General features: G+C 35.3%; 2 protein-coding genes across 11 annotated transcripts in view; one reads left to right on the forward strand and one right to left on the reverse strand.

Moving 5' to 3' along the window:
- The window catches only part of LOC112054346 (uncharacterized), a 50,696-nt gene extending 38,972 nt beyond the window's left edge, over nt 1-11,724 (forward strand). For 9 of the 10 annotated variants that reach the window (XM_052886862.1, XM_052886859.1, XM_052886867.1 and 6 more), the window contains 5 exons: nt 779-1,189; nt 1,534-2,030; nt 2,359-2,440; nt 3,057-3,150; nt 3,455-11,724. In XM_052886862.1, coding sequence (XP_052742822.1) covers nt 779-1,189; nt 1,534-2,030; nt 2,359-2,440; nt 3,057-3,150; nt 3,455-4,876 — 2,506 coding nt within the window. In that variant the 3' untranslated portion in view covers nt 4,877-11,724. The remainder of the gene's footprint in view (nt 1-778; nt 1,190-1,533; nt 2,031-2,358; nt 2,441-3,056; nt 3,151-3,454) is intronic. The other variant, XM_052886869.1, reaches the window with a different exon arrangement.
- A 750-nt stretch (nt 11,725-12,474) lies between these two features.
- Nucleotides 12,475-17,153, reverse strand: part of LOC112048460 (uncharacterized) — a 55,761-nt gene continuing 51,082 nt past the window's right edge. Inside the window, exons 8-10 of the mRNA XM_052886871.1 lie at nt 16,358-16,505; nt 15,299-15,440; nt 12,475-14,796 (exon numbers count right to left, since the gene is read on the reverse strand). Of these exons, the coding sequence (XP_052742831.1) occupies nt 14,588-14,796; nt 15,299-15,440; nt 16,358-16,505 (499 nt within the window). The 3' untranslated portion in view covers nt 12,475-14,587. The remainder of the gene's footprint in view (nt 14,797-15,298; nt 15,441-16,357; nt 16,506-17,153) is intronic.

Below are 17,153 nucleotides of genomic sequence, written 5' to 3' on the forward strand. Positions count from 1 at the left end.
AGTAAGCCCGCTTCTTTCTTAGACTGTGTCGTCACTTAAATCAGTTGAGATTGCAGTCAAGGGCTAACTTGTCATTAAATAAAAAAAAGAGTATGTTCTCTGCCTATTGTTGACAGAAACTACGAACGCGGGCAAATGAACATTTATAACAGGGCTTATTTTTTTTCTGCCTCTACAACAACTATGTGTAACGTATAGAACGAAAGTATCCTGCTATATCCAGTATCATTATAATGAAAGTTTTCAGCCCAGGTTTCTAAAATGACCCTTAAAACTTGCTACATTCAAAAGCCCCCAGTTCAAACTTCTTAATTGGCTACCGTATTTTGGAGCTTAAGCTGACAAAATTCAAGTATAAAATAACTATAACACCCCCAATACACTACTCGGGAAGTTAAACGAATACGATAGTGTATACACAAACTTCGCTTCGCTTCCTGCAACCTTGTCTTACCTCGCTAATTTTTCAGTCGTCGGGTCTTAACCCGAGTCAAAGGACACGAAGCGAACCGAGATTCGAATACGAAGCGTCTTCCAATACACTATTCGGGAAATTGTTCAAAGTTATATTTATACGATAGTGTAGACACAAACTTTGCTTCGCTTCCTGCAACCGTACCTCGGTGAACCTTTAATTGTTGTCGGGTTTTTGCCCAATTCAAAAGACTTGAAGCTTCGAACTAAAAACTAAAATCTAACTTCAGGACTTCATCGAAGCGTCAAAGCGAGTAGTGTATGAAGCTTTACAGTTTCTGAGTCAAAATATTTCACTCTACAGTTCCCGATGCAGGATGAGCGGAGTTCCGCAATCAGGAGACAGCGCGTACGGCTTCTGCGAGAACGAGCCCAACCCCAACCCGGCGCAGTCGTACGACGAGCGCACCTACCCGCCCAACTTCAACCAATTCCGCACCCAGAACCCGCCGAACTTCACCCAGAACCCGCAAAACTTTACCCAGAACCCACAGAATTTCACACCGCAATTCCAGCAGAGTTCATCCAATTTCCCCCAGACCCCGGGTGCTTTTCCTAACCAATATCCCCAAGGGTCTAGTTTTGGTCAGGGGACCAGTTTCAATCAGACGGCTTATCAAGAGGGTTTTGGGGAGGCGAGTGGAAGTTTCGACGCTCAGACTGGGGTTTGGGGACCACCACCACCTTACAGCCCTCAAGGAAGGAGTGGGAGTAGGTGAGTTTATTTCTTTCTTTATCAAAAATTAATTTCTTTCTTAAAAAAAAACCTTTTTATTATTTTTTAAATATGACCAATAATTCCGCTTTCCTTCAATTAGTTGGACTTTGGAGGATTGGGTGCGACAATAATCCAGCAGGCAGGAATTGAACCGGCGACCTCTCGGTGATCCTTCACCGTGGAGCTATTGTGGATTAACGTTACTGATTTAAGTTAATTTAGTTTATAGGCAAGCGCGGCTTTGTCCGAAAACACACAGACTCTGCCATCGTGTTGCGACTTAAGAGACTACTTTTATTTTGTTAGGCGATAACTTCTATAAGACATGTTTTTTTTTCCAGACATCACCTTCACCACCAAGACCCCGCAGCTGCGACACTCCTCCACCACCACCACATCGACCATCGCAACATACACGAGCACATGCAACCGCACACATGCACCCGCAACTACCTCGTACAACCCGAATTAACCCGGATCCCGGACACGACCCGAATAAATCCGGAACACGCGCGAATTAACCCAGAAATGTCTCGTATGAACCCAGAGTTGACTCGAATCAATCCAGAATTAACGTTAATTAATTCAGAGCTAACTCGAATAAACCCGGAACTGGCTCGAATAAACCCGGAACTGGCTCACATGTATCCGAATGACCCGAATGAAATAGCTCGGTTGCAGGAGATGGTTAATATGGGGCCGGAAAGGTTCAATACATTGAGGGGCCATTTGGTTCCTTACAGAGGTTGTCAGAGATCCTTGGGAATGAGCTCAGGGAATCTGCATTGTAGAGAAGACGTGGCTATTGAATGTTTACATCAGAAAAGTGCCACTAAAGGTTGGTTTAGTTATGTTTGTAATTTTTTATTTACATAATGAAGTTTGATCCTTAATTGAACTTTTGATTTGTACGGAATACATTTTTATCTATACCTATAAAAATATCAGTCAAGAAACTGTCAAACTGTTTGATTGATTGATTGATTGATTGATTGATTGATCACGAATATGATTTAGCTAGCTACGAGTAGGTACGTCGTCGTTTTTTTTTATATTGCGTCCTAGTTAGTCTTATTTTAAAATGGATTTAATATGATAGTTTTTTTAGATATTCGATAAAACCGAAATATTTTTTATTTTACCCCAAAATATTGTTGTTTCTTCAGTTTCAGATCAGAGCAGTGACTCGTGCCAAAAGCAAGGAAAGGAAAACCTGGGCTTCCAAAACGACAAACACTCCCCTATACGGTAAGCATAATTATAATATGTACCTATATCGGCTACCTCAGTACTATAGATGTTAATGATGGTGACCGACGGCGGAGGGAGGTTGACGTATTTTAAACTGCAAGAATTGATAAAGCCGTGTGTTACATGGATAATCGGAATTATTTGAATTATTTTGTATGAAAACAAAAGTTTTTTTTTAGTAAAAAAAATTAATTTGGCTCCTATGGACTTGTTACGAACGGGGTACCTTCAAGGTTGCAACGTTAGCAATGTTCCAGTGCTCTGCTTTCGACGACCTTCCAGCGGCATGTGCTCACTCAGCCCTCTACATCTATCGATTCCTACCTACCTGAAGTCATGTATGACGTCTAGCACATGACTATAAAGATGGAGGCATGCGGCAATGAGAATCAATTCAGATCGATCTCCGATCTTGGTTCACACTTTAGTTTTAGTTAGTTATAATTTAATTTTGTAATAATTATTATATTGCAAAATCTCTTGTTAAATAAGTATAAAATCATACGCATTTGCATTCTTCAACCCCCTAGCTGCCCCAAAAAGTGACTTGTCAACACCTTGAAGTTGTGGGAAATACTCCCGAGCACCCTGTATATATAACATGTTCTCCCAGGGCATCGATGGCGGAGTGTCGCGGCGCGAGTCAGAACGCGGAGTCGGAGGTGTACTTCGCGGACGTTTCCAGCTGCTGTAACGTGAGTGTCAAGGTAGCTCTCTTACTGTCTCAATCATAAACAATATAAATCCTATTCATCATCATCATTATCATCATCATCATCATCATCATCATCATCATCATCATCATCATCATCGTCCTCTAGTAGTATAATACATACAATACAATACATACATATATATAGTCTAAAATAGGAGAATAGCTACATAAAATACCTACTTTCTCTCATTTCCAGTAAGGGTATATGTTATTAATGTCCGCCATTATAATTTATCGAGATTTTTATATTCAATCCAATGTAAAATGAATAATAAGTATTTTATATCTATTTCCAGGCTGACTGCTGTATAAATCCAAACGTATCAGCCCTAGTGGGGACAATCGAGAATCACCCAGAGTCCACGTCAGAGTCTGACACCGGCTCGTTCACTCTGACGCGTCAACAGCGGCCGCAGCCGCAAGTTGGTTCAAAGCGCCGCAACAGACAGACAGAAAAACACAACATACACAAAACACAAGAAAAAAGACAGGACTTCAATAATTCTATTCGGTTAACCGAACAACAAATAGAACATCTCAACAACTCCATGAGAATGAGCGAAAGAATGAACGACAGACTCAGTGATCGAATGAGTGACATAAGGATGAGTGACAGACTCGATTCCCGAGAACGTTTAGAACGTATTGAGTCAAGAGATAGATTGAACGAAGGCAGAATCGAATCAAGAGATAGATTAAATGAATCCAGAATCGAATCCAGAGATAGATTGAATGATTCGAGAATTGATAGAGAATCGATAGATCGTATTGATACCAGAGTTGATAGAATAAATGACTCTAGAGACCGCTTGAATGAATCGAGAAGCGATAGAATGAATGATAGAGATAGATTGAACGACACTAGAAGCGATCGTGTGTGTGAACGAGATTCTAGGATCGAACGTATCGACCGTGACAGGTTGAACGATTCAAGAATTGATCGAATTTGCGATAGGGATAGACTCAATGATTCCAGAATAGAAAGGATGAATGACTCGAGAATTGATCGTATGAGCGACCGCTTCAACGATTCTCGTATCGAACGATTGTGCGATCAAAGTAGATTGAACGATTCCAGAGTAGATAGAAGCGATCAAAGCCGATTAAACGATTCCAGAATCGATCGGATGAGTGATCGCGATCGCTTAAACGATTCGCGCATAGATCGAATCAGTGAACAAAGTAGATTGAATGACTCCAGAATCGAACGTGACAGATTGAATGATTCTCGCGTCGATCGTATGATTGAAAGAGACAGGTTGAATGATTCTAGGATCGATAGAATGAACGATCCCAGATCAGATCGTTTTGAAGACCGTAGAATGTCAGATTTAAATGCAAGTATTAGGATCGAGGGCAGTCCCAAAATGCGGAATCATATTAGCCCTTTGCGTATGCCAAGAACTAGTCCTAAAAACCTTCCTAAAGAACACCCTAGGCAATCTAGCTCAGATTCCAAAGAGTTCTATGTACCACCTGCTCATTCGCCTTTATCTCCTAACACAGAAGAGTCATTATTGTCTGACGATGACGACAGGAGGCAAGAAATTGTGTATTCAAATGAACCAGAAGGCTCTAAATGCCTTGGACCAGACTCACAATATGAACCAGAGAGGAAAGACGAGATTTTGAAAACTAACCACCACCATTGCTATAGCGATACGAATACTATGGACTCTGGTTGGCAGAGTGGTTCAGAAAAACAGGTTACGGATTAAAAATGTATTGACGATGGAAGGAAAAAGAAGCAGGCGGCATAAACCTAATTTGAAAGCTACAAAGTTATATTTCACTAGTAGAAGTTGGAAGTTGAAGTTGTCACTTTTTTATACACACGCGTTACAAACGCGTTGTCTTATTCTGATAGAGATTTGAGAATGTGACCAAATTAAGTATTTTTCACCCGACTTCAAAAAAGTAGGAGGTTCTCAATTCGACGCGTATTTTTTTTGGGTTACCTCATAACTTCGTAATTTATTAACCAATTTTGAAAATTATTTTTTTGTTTGAAAGATTATACTTCCAGATTGGTCCCATTTTATTTTCCTGATAATTGGTTTAGTAATTTTGTGTTAAAATCTAAATAAATGTTAAAAAGATTATTCTTACTCTCAACCATATTTTAATGGAAATGTGAGTTTGTCTGGTTATGCCATTTCCATGCCAATCATTACGAAATCTTCGCATTCACGTGGTCAGACATACAGGGAAAAGTCTAGGTTTTCCTTTAATTCAGAAAAAAGCCATTTTCCAGAACAATAAAAAACTTACTGGTGAGCGAGGTTGTGTAAAACAGTATAGCAACCACTATACTGTTTTACACATATATATATATATAACATATATAAAACTAAATTCGGGTCAAATTGGTGCTTGGCTCGATCGGGTTTGCAATGAGGTCCATTTGAAAAATTTTGACTTTTTTTAGATTATCACTGTTTTAAACAAAAATACTTTTTTGAATACAAATTAGCGAGCTTTCAAACTGTGGTATTTATTCCATTTTACTAATGGAAATCTTAATAAATTAAAGAAAGCAATAAAAATGTCGTATTGTTTCCGCACAGCCCCCTAGCCAAGTTTCACGTCGATTCTCTTTCTACGATCGCTAACGCTTCGAAACCTAGAAAAATGTATGGGAATGACTGATCTTGATCACGTGACCTGTCGATAGCAAATGTCATTCCCATACATCTTTCTAGTTTTCGAAGTGTTAGCAGAAAGAGAATCGACGTACCACTTGGTTAAGGGGGCTGGACACTATGAAGTATCCATCGACACGGGTCTCTATAGTTTGGAGTGAATACGCTATTTCTATTGCCTTGCTATTAATATTTCTACGGTTTGACTATATATTATTAGTACGGTTCACAAAAAAATAAAATAAAAATAATGTTTTTTTATACTAGTAGTAGTAGTAGCATAAAACAATCATTTTTGTCAACCGTACTTGTATTTGAGATTCTACAGTGAATGTGTGAGTGCACGTGATTTAGAATGAAACAATTTTGATGATGTTAGTAGTTTTAGTGTAGATTGAAAAAATGAGTGTTTGAAGTGATCGTGTTAGCTTTATTGCGTATTGTTGTGAGAAATATCTTAAAATTGTTTTTGAAAAATTCGTTATTAGAATTTAATTATAATATTTTTTTAACGTCAGTGCGTAGTCCGTTTATAGTATCTTCATTCAGTAAGTATCGTATGATTGATTGAACGATTGAGACAGATCGAACGATTCTAGAATAGATAGAATGAACGATTCTATATCAGATTGTGTTGAAAGGTATGGAAGTATCAATCGTTTTCAAAAAGTGCGAAATATACCTACTCAACCAGCTAACTCTTGTCCACTTATTAAAATTTAAAATCGTTTAAAATTGTTAATAAAAAACAAATATAATCATGTACCTACAAAGAAATCCTTCACTATCATTTTAATATTATAAAAAATACTTTATAAAAAGAATTTGTATAAGTCTAATTTTAACAAAATTACCGTAAAGTCTAGTATTTTTGAAATTATTTGATTGCTCTCTATTATTTATTATTTTTCTTATATTAATGTTAAATCTAGACAGAAAGATGGAAGAAAATTTATTTGTTGAATACAAATCATACAAAAATACTTTATAAATACAACAGAATCATGCTGCATATAAACCTACAAAATAAAGTGTGATGTAATTGTAAAAGGTTCTGTCTATTCATTTATCTATCTACGGTATGTATTTCATGACGTATTAACATTTTCAAAAAGAAAATATGTTATTTACGCGCGGCGTTTACATCGAAGACGTGTTAAGTTACGTTCACACGGCATTGTAATTTTTTTATACAAACTTCATAACATATATTTGATGGTGTATTTTTTGCAGTGTTAACGTTTTGTGGACGGTTCTATGAACAATGCATATGCCACTATTTATTCGTTATGACGTATACGATAAAAAAAAGAAACCGGACAAGTGTGAGTCGTATTCGCCCACTGACGGTTCCATACAAGAAAGGCGGTGCCAAGCCAGTGATGTTTTAATTTAAGCCGTTTAAATTACAGAATTTCTGTGGTTCTTTCAGAAACGGCTTCAATTAAAGCATGACACTGGATTGGCACCGCCTTCAAACTGATCAGAAGGTAGCACATAGGTAAGATGTTATTTTTTGCTTTTTAGTTTAGGTTAATTTTTGAGTTGGAAGTCGGTTGAATTTTTTTTATTAAAATTTTTATTTTTTAATTTTTAGTGTTAGCACACCTACTGAGTGTGAACAAAAATTAATAAGCAATTAGTTGAAACGTTATTTTCTTATGATAAGTATCTAAGTCCTACAATCCCAATTTTAAAAATACTACCTTACTACTACCTAACTACTCATATACAAAATTTCACTCCCCCTTTATCCACACGTAATATGAATATTCAGAAAAACGTAAAAGGTGAATGTCCTCCGTCTTCATCACCAGACCCCCTATGCAGTCACAATCCATATGGTTGGAAAGTTCTTATCAATATAAAATTTATCAAGTCCAAACACAAGGTAGCTACTGTGAACCGTTGAGGAGTTCCCTTAACTGTCCTTCGTCTTCATCATCAGACCCTTAATACAGTCACAACCCATCTAGGTGGAAAGTTCTCATCAATACAAATAAATGAAGCCCAAACAAAAGGTACCTGCTGTAAATGGTTGACGAGTTCCATCGTCTGTGTTTCGGCTCCATCATCAGACCTACTCCAGACCTTCATAAAATTGTAGTGGTTTAAAATACCTTATGGAAACATTAACAAACGCACTAGCTGTCTCTACGATTTTCGAAAGTTCCCCTCGATTTCTCTAGAATGCCATCATCAGATCCTGACATGAAAAAAATGGGACCACCCTGGAATCAAACCCTTCAAAACAAAAAAAGAATTTTCAAAATCGATCCACAAATGACGGAATTATCGCTGGACATACATAAAAAAAAAAAAAAAAAACATACATACAGCCGAACGTAGAACCTCCTCCTTTTTGGAAGTCGGTTAAAAATGCGTGGAGCCGCATTCTTGAAATAAAGCCTAGTTATAGACAGACGGACAGCAAAGTGATCTTTAAGGGTTCCGTTTTTTCCATTTTAGGATACAGAACCCTAACCAACGTGCTGGAAAATGACATTGCTGTGTGAACGTAGCGTTAGGTGCGGTATACACGAGGGTGATACTGAATATGTCATAGTATTACAGGGCTGTACAAACGCATCTAGATTTTAATTTTATATCTATATGTATATGTAAATAGCACTCTCCGAGTGCAATAAGCAACTCAATAAGTACTACCAGGACAAAGTATAAAAAAAAGGTGTTCCGTGGCGTGCCCAAGGTTACCAACTAGGGTAAGCACTAACTATAGACGTAAAACTTTACGCGTTTTTTGTGGTTAGTGATTACGTATTACACTTCCTAACTACCTATCAATTTATCATACTTGTACCATCAAAGTACCGTTAGAGTTTAAGCGATTAAAACTTGACATAACAAAGCATCTAAACCTAAAACAAATCCCAAACTGCCTCTTATTAAAATTTTCTATTTCAAATGAATTTAATCCTCATAATATTGCGTAAGCCTTTAATTCCGAATTCGTCCGAAAATTCTATTTTTCTCTTTACAACAGTCAACCCTCCGTCTATATAGCTAAAATACTACTAATATTATATTTAATAGTACATAATAATTTAAAAATCTTTTTACCTAGTTTACGTAATATACCTATATGTCACCGTAAAATTGTAAATACCGTTAGATTATAATCTATCCCACGAGATTCTAAACTGTCGATAGATCATGAACTGCAACATACCTACTGCTTACAATTTAACGTATATTATTCGGTAGATTGTAAGGATGTTTTTTCATTTTTTATTTGAACGTTCATAAATAAAAAAAATACTTAACCTAACCAAATCTAAATTGGTTTCTGAGCCTCTCTAGTTCCGATTCATAGGAGTAGGTATTTATGGGGTTCACAATCTTTCGACAGTTCACAATCTCGCGAGATAGATTATAATCTAATAGTATTTATAATTTTACGGTGTCATATGTTATAAACTTTTTCATAAGAGTATGGTGTTTGAAAGAAATGTTGACTCTTTAAAAAGTATGAATCTCGTGCCAATTAGGTAAGGTACCATGCACAAATACGACCAAATGCAAAAAAAAAAATACTTTTATAATCGAGTTTTAAAATTCGAATGTAATAAGATTTTTTAAATTAAATAAGTTTTTACTGTAATTAATATGAATATTAGCATGTTTTAAATTAGGACTTTTGAAGGTCGATTGTTGCTATTAATTAATTTGTATAAATTTAATGAAAAATTGTAATTTGATACACCTTTTTCTTGTTATGATCCTAATTATCTGCACATTTTAATTATAATTGATTATTAATGTTTCAGATTTAAATACTTTTGTTGTTATTGTATGAATATTTGTATTGCTAATATAACAAGTTTTAAAAAAATTGGAATATTCTTATAATTCATTTCATTTAAATGGTAACTTTCATCATTTGAATATTTCTGTTTAAAAAACCAATTTAGTTTTTCAACACACTTATTTAAGTTTGTATAGTTAGCAGCGGCGAAGAGTCCATACAGGCTGATTACCGCCGGGTTACCTTTTAAAAAATCATACATATATTGTAATGAATATTTATGGATTTATGAGTAACCGGAGTTTGTATCAAGTTTCATTGAGACGGCTTACCTTTGTCAAAATTCCATCCTTTGCCACTGATAACTGTAACTTCACCATCAAAAACGGTGAATGGCATTCTGACAATATTTTCCATGTATTCCCCATACGTTATACCTATTTGACGGAATTAGGTTTATAAATGTACTAATTCTATAAAAATATTGGTATTTAACTATGACGTAACGGTATATATTGAATATACTTATTTGCATTTTACTCTCACTCTTGCCATTATTTAATGAAAAATTCAAAATTTACAATACAATGTTTTTTGTATATAATTTTTTTTTAATGTTCGAACGTTACTTAGTATTTAGTTTAATCTGTATCCTGGATATGGTTTAAAATTGCTTAACTAGGTATATATATAAAATAATCAGTTTGGATATATTGTTACTGTATTTTTGGTTTGTTTTTATATATTTCAATAACTCTAAAACAAAGCAATTTACCAAGATCATAGATTTTGTATAAAATATCGTTGACCAATACAACATATAAATAGTATACAAATATCATGTTGGTAAATTACTTATCAACATCTTTAGCCTGCATTTTTTCTGACATACTTGTATTTTTTTTATATATATATTTTTTTTTCTTTGCGGGGACGGACTTCTGTCGTCAGAAAGGGCATGTTCGACTCGCATGGACCAAAAATAACTCCCACAACAGCACGGAACCGCGTAGCATTACTTCGTGCTGACCGATCAGTTATCATTCCTCGCGTTCCTTTTTCTCTTGTCTTTCTCTCGTTTCCCTCCGAACCATTATTGTTCGGAGCGTGTTAGCGCATTTGCTCCATTCGTCTTCGCTCGCTAACATGCGAGCAACAAGAGTTTGCACATTAAACTCTCCTGCCTCCTGTGTTTCTACTGTCATCTGCACATCCCGGGCATTCAAAGAGAGCATGCCTCGGATTGTCCTCTTCTCCGCTGTTTTTTTTTTATATTAGGTTCATACAAAAGCTATCGTTCTTTTAACACGATTGTTAATTATTTTCTGCAAGACACAATGAAGGGTACAAACTACAAATTCTTTGAAGCAACTTTGTAAGCTCCACTCAAAATAAATCCGAACTGATTTTAACATAATTTTAAAATTAGATTTACCTCCTAACTACCACTGTAATGCAACAATGGAATTGTTTATTATTTTTCTTATTTGTAATAAACATCTTTGTAATTTTAATTTTTCAATAAGTAATAAATTAAGAATTCTGAATGTACTCGTGAATAAGTTTTTATGTAATTAATAAATAATTCAATATTAAGCGACTATAATATAGGAGATATTTTTTTGTAAATGATTAAATTATGAATTTAATACGTATGTATTAATACTTATTAATAGAAACGGTAATTGATATGGATAAATTATTGTATTTATGACGTAGGTACCTGTAAATCAAGGTGGCAAAATCAAACGTAAGAATTATTTCGTATATTTGAATGAATTTAAATTTAGAACAAAATATTCGAAGTTTAGTTGATTTAAAAAAGGAATGCCTAAGATGGCCTGAGATAAAAAAATACAGGCGATTTATATAGATTACCATGTTTAAATGTTGAATTCCCCAATTCACATGCGTAGCACGAAGGTATGGTCAGACAATGAAAGACGCCATTAAAATCATAAATACAATAAATTACCTGCAATTATCTACAAAAGAACCTATTCTTGTCTGTCCAATTTTTATACGTAGGAATTGAGATTATAATAATAACTTTTTGTGATGTGATGTTTTTTTCTTCATTACTATAACTTTGAATGTTAGTTTCGATTAGTATTGTTAGATTTATCTATAATGGTTCTATTAAAAGACTGAAATCTTATATGTTTCTTATTTAAACCTCTTCAAGATACCGAAATGAGAAATTGTTACAAGTTCCTAGTTTACAGGTGGTATTAAAAATCACTATTTATGTTATTGTAGAGGGGAAGTATTGGTGTATAAGAGGGAAATTTGATGACTTGACCTCAGTTGTTTGTTAGGCAGCATAGAAACCGTCACGCTGCCAGTCGCGTTAGTGATTTTGTGCAATAATATTTTGTGTTGTTGTTTAATGTGGGGATGGAGAACATGTCAGGCAGGGAAAGTGAGTGTTGATGCATCACAAGTCCTGGGACCTGCTCGAGGTGTTTCCTCTATCACAAAATGATGGTACATTCACTGTCGCTGCTACCTGTCACGTCACAAAATATCTCTTAAATATCTAATGATTAGATAATACGTAGGTATCTAGAACAGTATGTCTTATATAGTGTATTAACTGACGCCGCGCGGTTTCATCCGCGTGGTTCTCGTTCCCGTAGGAATACGGACATAATAAATAGCCTATAGCCTTCCTCGATAAATGGGCTATTTAACACTGAAAGAATTTTTCAAATCAGACCAGTTCCTGAGATTAGCGCGATCAAACAAACAAACAAACAAACTCTTCAGCTTTATACATTAGTATAGAGTATAGATTACAATTTATGCTCGTTTGGTATCTTAACCTAAGGTATGAATAACCAAATGACATGTCTGACATGCTTTTGTGCAATGAAAAGCATATTGTTTGGTCAAATAAAACAGCAGCTTGTTTGGAAGGTAGTTTATTTATATTTTTTATTGAGTTAAAAACTATTTAAGTACATTAAAAAAATTTAAATAATTTAGTCGTCGTTTAATAGAAGCACCATACAATTTCATTGTTAAACATAAAATTATAATTTGCGTTAAAATTTATTGAGAATCTAATCATTTAATTCGTATCTTATGCTTCACGAGAACAAGGTTATGAAATAGAACAGAATAGACTGTACACTAATAAGACAGTTCATTAAAAATTACTCTTAGTGGTCTATCTAAAATGGTTTTCCTTCGGTGAGTTTTTTTCATTAAAAACGATTTTTTTTTATTATTTAGGTTCACATACACCAATATGCCTAACTGTTGGCTAATTCATTAACTAGTAGTAACGAAATTGAGACTCAATGTAAAAAATGTCTTTTGGTGTCTATTGATACCCTTCGTGGATATCATACAGTAGCTAGATGACATTTCTCAGTTGATTTGATGTTTATTTTAAGAGGTTGACGAAATTAGTGTGAATAGGCCAGCGGTTTTTACCCTTTAACGCTAAATCGCTTGGCAACTAGACATTGAAGCCTAGCGCTAAAACAATTAAAAAAATTGAACTGATCTGAGATTCGAACCCGGGACCTTTCGGTTAAAGAAACATTCACAAGCGAGCTACAGAAGACAACAATTAACAAACATACGTTTTATAGTTTTAATTAAACAATTCGACGAGGAAAACCACTGTAATCTAATAAATGTAGGTAGTAATTATTAATACATTAGGAAGCCATTTATACAAAAAACAGTAAATTAATATCTATTAAGTGAATTCTTAAATATTAAGTAAAAATTATTAATGGTAAAAGATGTGCAGAAGTTTTGCAACCTCCGCAAAAATCCATGATCAAAAGCTAAAAGTATGTTGTGTGTTTTTCTATGGCATTACAGCTTCTAAACGGATAAACCGATTTTGATTTACTTTTTTTAAAACTATTGCTGGTACGTGACGTCATCCTAAATCTTCTCAACTTCCTAATATATCGGTCTGGTTTTATTAACCGATTTACAACCGATGCCTATTTTTATTATACCCTTAATATGGGTATCAAACTAAGTCAATCATTTGATACCCATATTAAGGAGAGTATAAAACTAAAATGACGTCACTATAAAAGATATTTTTTGAAAATAATTTTAAAAGTAGGTAAATTCAAATTTTTAATTTTTCTATCTAATTATCAAGTTGTTTATTTTATGTTTTTCTCTCTTCCTGTCATGACATCATTTCTTATTTTATTAACAAATTATTTTAAGACTAGTTGACCTTAAATGCGTTAGCATTATTAATATGAAACTAATGAAAGGCACTAAATTTTAGTATTATTTTAAAATCACTTTAACTTACGAACTAAATTATTATAAAACAATTATTACCTATTATTCGATGACATTTTGCTTTCGTAAATTATGAGTACATGGGTAATCACAATTATTTTTTTTAAAAATCACACTAAAATTCTATGCAGACAAACTGAAATTAGTTAAAAAACGAGTCACATTAACGTAAAATAAATTCAAATAAATTTTATAAAGACATGAATTTTGGTCCTTAAATAGATTTTTTAAGAGCCAAAAGAATAAAAAACTAATGTGATAACTTAAACCTGCTACCGTACACGTGGCAGAAAGGGAAACCAGACAGAATGGCACCGTAACGCGTTACGTTACGAAGCAGTTTACTCTTCGACAAGAAGTTATCACTTCAAAGTAGGTACACAAAAATCCTACTTCCCTTGTTATAAAATCACTTCATAGGTATTTCGTTGAGAATTTGAATTGATAGGTTTAGGGAGTCCTTAATTTTATCAATTCAGTATTTTATTTTAAAAGGACTTTAATAAAACATAAATAAAAAAACATACATACAGCCGAACGTAGAACCTCCTGCTTTTTAGAAGTCGGTTAAAAAAGGAACCTACCTTATATTTAAAAAAAGACTGCACGGTCACCGAATCTTTGCTAGTACCATAACAGGCAAAAAAAAACAAATATCTATGGTTAACCCAAAAACACCCACTTTTTACATTGTTCGCACAACTATTCTGACATGGTATTTTTTACCCCATCATTTATTTTCGTGAAACTATATACAGGGTAACGAGTAAAAGCGCACAACTGAATGTTTGTGTGTTTGAGTTGCTGGAATACGGTGGCAGTTCATAGCGGGTGTCGGGTTGGTTGATGTCGCCTTGCTCGGCTACTGTTGCCGATGTACCGTCTCTGTCACCCAATAGTTGATTCGCGTTGTTTAAATCTTTTAATAACTCGAAGACTTCCTCTGAAACGAGAAAAATGTAAAGTATAGTTACCGACAAACTTGAGCATTTATGACCTAAGTGTTATCATATGTTTTCTGTGGTGTTACACACAATAGGGACCGAATAATGATAAGAATCTAAACCATTATTAATCTTCTTCTGTACAATGAATGGGGCTGAAGAATAGGGAAAATTTAAACCAATGGGTTCGAATCTTAGAAATTTCAGAATTTTTATGGATGTTTGTTACTCTTTAACGCCACAATTACTGAACCATTTTGGCTGAAATTCGAATGAAACTATATCTGGATTAACATATAGGCTACTTTTCATTCCGGGAAAATCCATGATTCCCGAGGGATTTGTGAAAAACTAAATTCCACGCAGTCGCGGGCGTCCGCTAGTTATCCATAATAATATCATCATCAAGTTTATCAGCCTACTTTATCGCTCCACTATAGGCGTCCCTCTTTATAGGTGAGGGGATCATCAGTAATACACGTTGGTGTAAAGGTAACTTACTCTCCTCCCTGTGGTGCGAGTCGGCCCAGTCGACCTTGATGATGGTAGTGAGCGACACCTCGAACACCTTGTTCGCCTCCGCGCCCGTCGCTATCGCGCGGCGTTTGCGACCGTACGCCGTCACTCCGTTGCTGCACTCCACCTGCACACCAACGGGTTAACTAAGTGACGGGTTAACATATCGAAGATATTTAGTAACAATAATTTTAAAGTTAATAGTATTTTTCTCTTGAGCCGTGATAGCCCAGTGGATATGACCTCTGCCTCCGATTCTGGAGGGCGTAGGTTCGAATCCGGTTCGGGGCATGCACCTCCAACTTTTCAGTTGTGTGCATTTTAAAAAATTAAATATCACGTGTCTCAAACGGTGAGGAAACCTGCATACCGCTTGATAAAATCGCCAGTTTCTCATCCATACATATAGATACATTACAATAATGAATATGTATGTATGTATTTTTAAAAGGTAATTCGGCGAGAATCGGCCCATATGGACTCTTCGCCGCTGGTAGATACCTACCTATAAGAAGAGGAAATAAAAAAGTACCTACAGCCTACAGATTTCGAGCTTCTTTAAGAGCTTTTTCCTCCTGGATTTAAAATGAGGATAATTGGATATTTGACTAACTTTGAACATAATATTGATTTTTATGAGACTTTCGGGAAAATTAAGTCAATATTATGTAAGATACTTAGATACATGATATACTTATATGTTATTAATTATTATACATGCATAATATACAAAGATTGTCAGGATGTTTGTAAAATAAATAATATTTAAAAAATGTCTTGTCTGTTTGTTACGATATCGTGTAGAAACCGAAAGGGTGTGGATTTTTATCCTCCTCCTAACAAGTTAGTCCGCTTACATCTCAAATTGCATCACATACCATCTGATGAGATCGTGAGTGTAGTCAAGGGCTAACTTATAAACAATGGAAAGAAAAAACCAATTGCAAGAAAGCCCTCGGCGACAAACAAAGTTTTTACTCGCTTATATATATTCGCTCGCTTCTTATATATATAAGAAGTTTGTAAATGTTAAATGTCACTTACCCCTTGACACTTATCAAGACAAACGGTGACAGTTCCCGTGAACTGAACGTACGTGGTGTCAGGGAACTTGAACGCCCTGAACTTGGCCGTCAGGTTCTTGCCGTCCGATGTCTGGAAGTTGTCGAAGAGGTACGGGTCCACCGAGCAACTGGAATCAGCAGATATAGAATAAACAACTTCTACTTCTTAAGGTCCGTTTATATCTACAGACATTTAGCGTGCCAGACACGTGCCGTGGCAGACAAAATAATATACTTCCATACAGTGTTTATTAACACATTTATATATATCGTAACGCGGCCGCGCAGACGTTGGCAGACAATGGCCAGTATTCGCGGAAATAATATTTTGCCTGTGCGGTTCATGTCTGTAGAATCCTTTTCATAAAGCTTAAGTAAAATTAACAGCGCCTTACACAAATGACAATAAGACCGCCATTACCAAATGACAAAAAGCGACAATAAGACATTAGCGCCGCGTCTGAGGCACTTCTTTCATGAAAAGGACTTTAAGTGGCTCTAGCTACCTGCTGGGCAGTGTCTATGGGTAATGAATAGACGGTGTCTGTGGGTTCTGCCACGCTACTTGTCTGTGACGCACTGTGTCTGTAGATATAAACGGACCTCTATTCGTACACTTTTGAGAGAGTGTGTGGTTGCAGCGATTTGCGACACCTTCTGTGCAATGCTCCTCTACTTTTGGCGATTGTCTAACGGGGTTTATCTGCATCTTCTGGATCTTATCCACTTTCTACGGCACCACCAACCGTTCAAACAAACCCTGATTTATGGATATA

The sequence above is a fragment of the Bicyclus anynana genome, chromosome 18 (genome assembly GCF_947172395.1).
Source record: "Bicyclus anynana chromosome 18, ilBicAnyn1.1, whole genome shotgun sequence".
Lineage (NCBI taxonomy): Eukaryota > Metazoa > Arthropoda > Insecta > Lepidoptera > Nymphalidae > Bicyclus > Bicyclus anynana.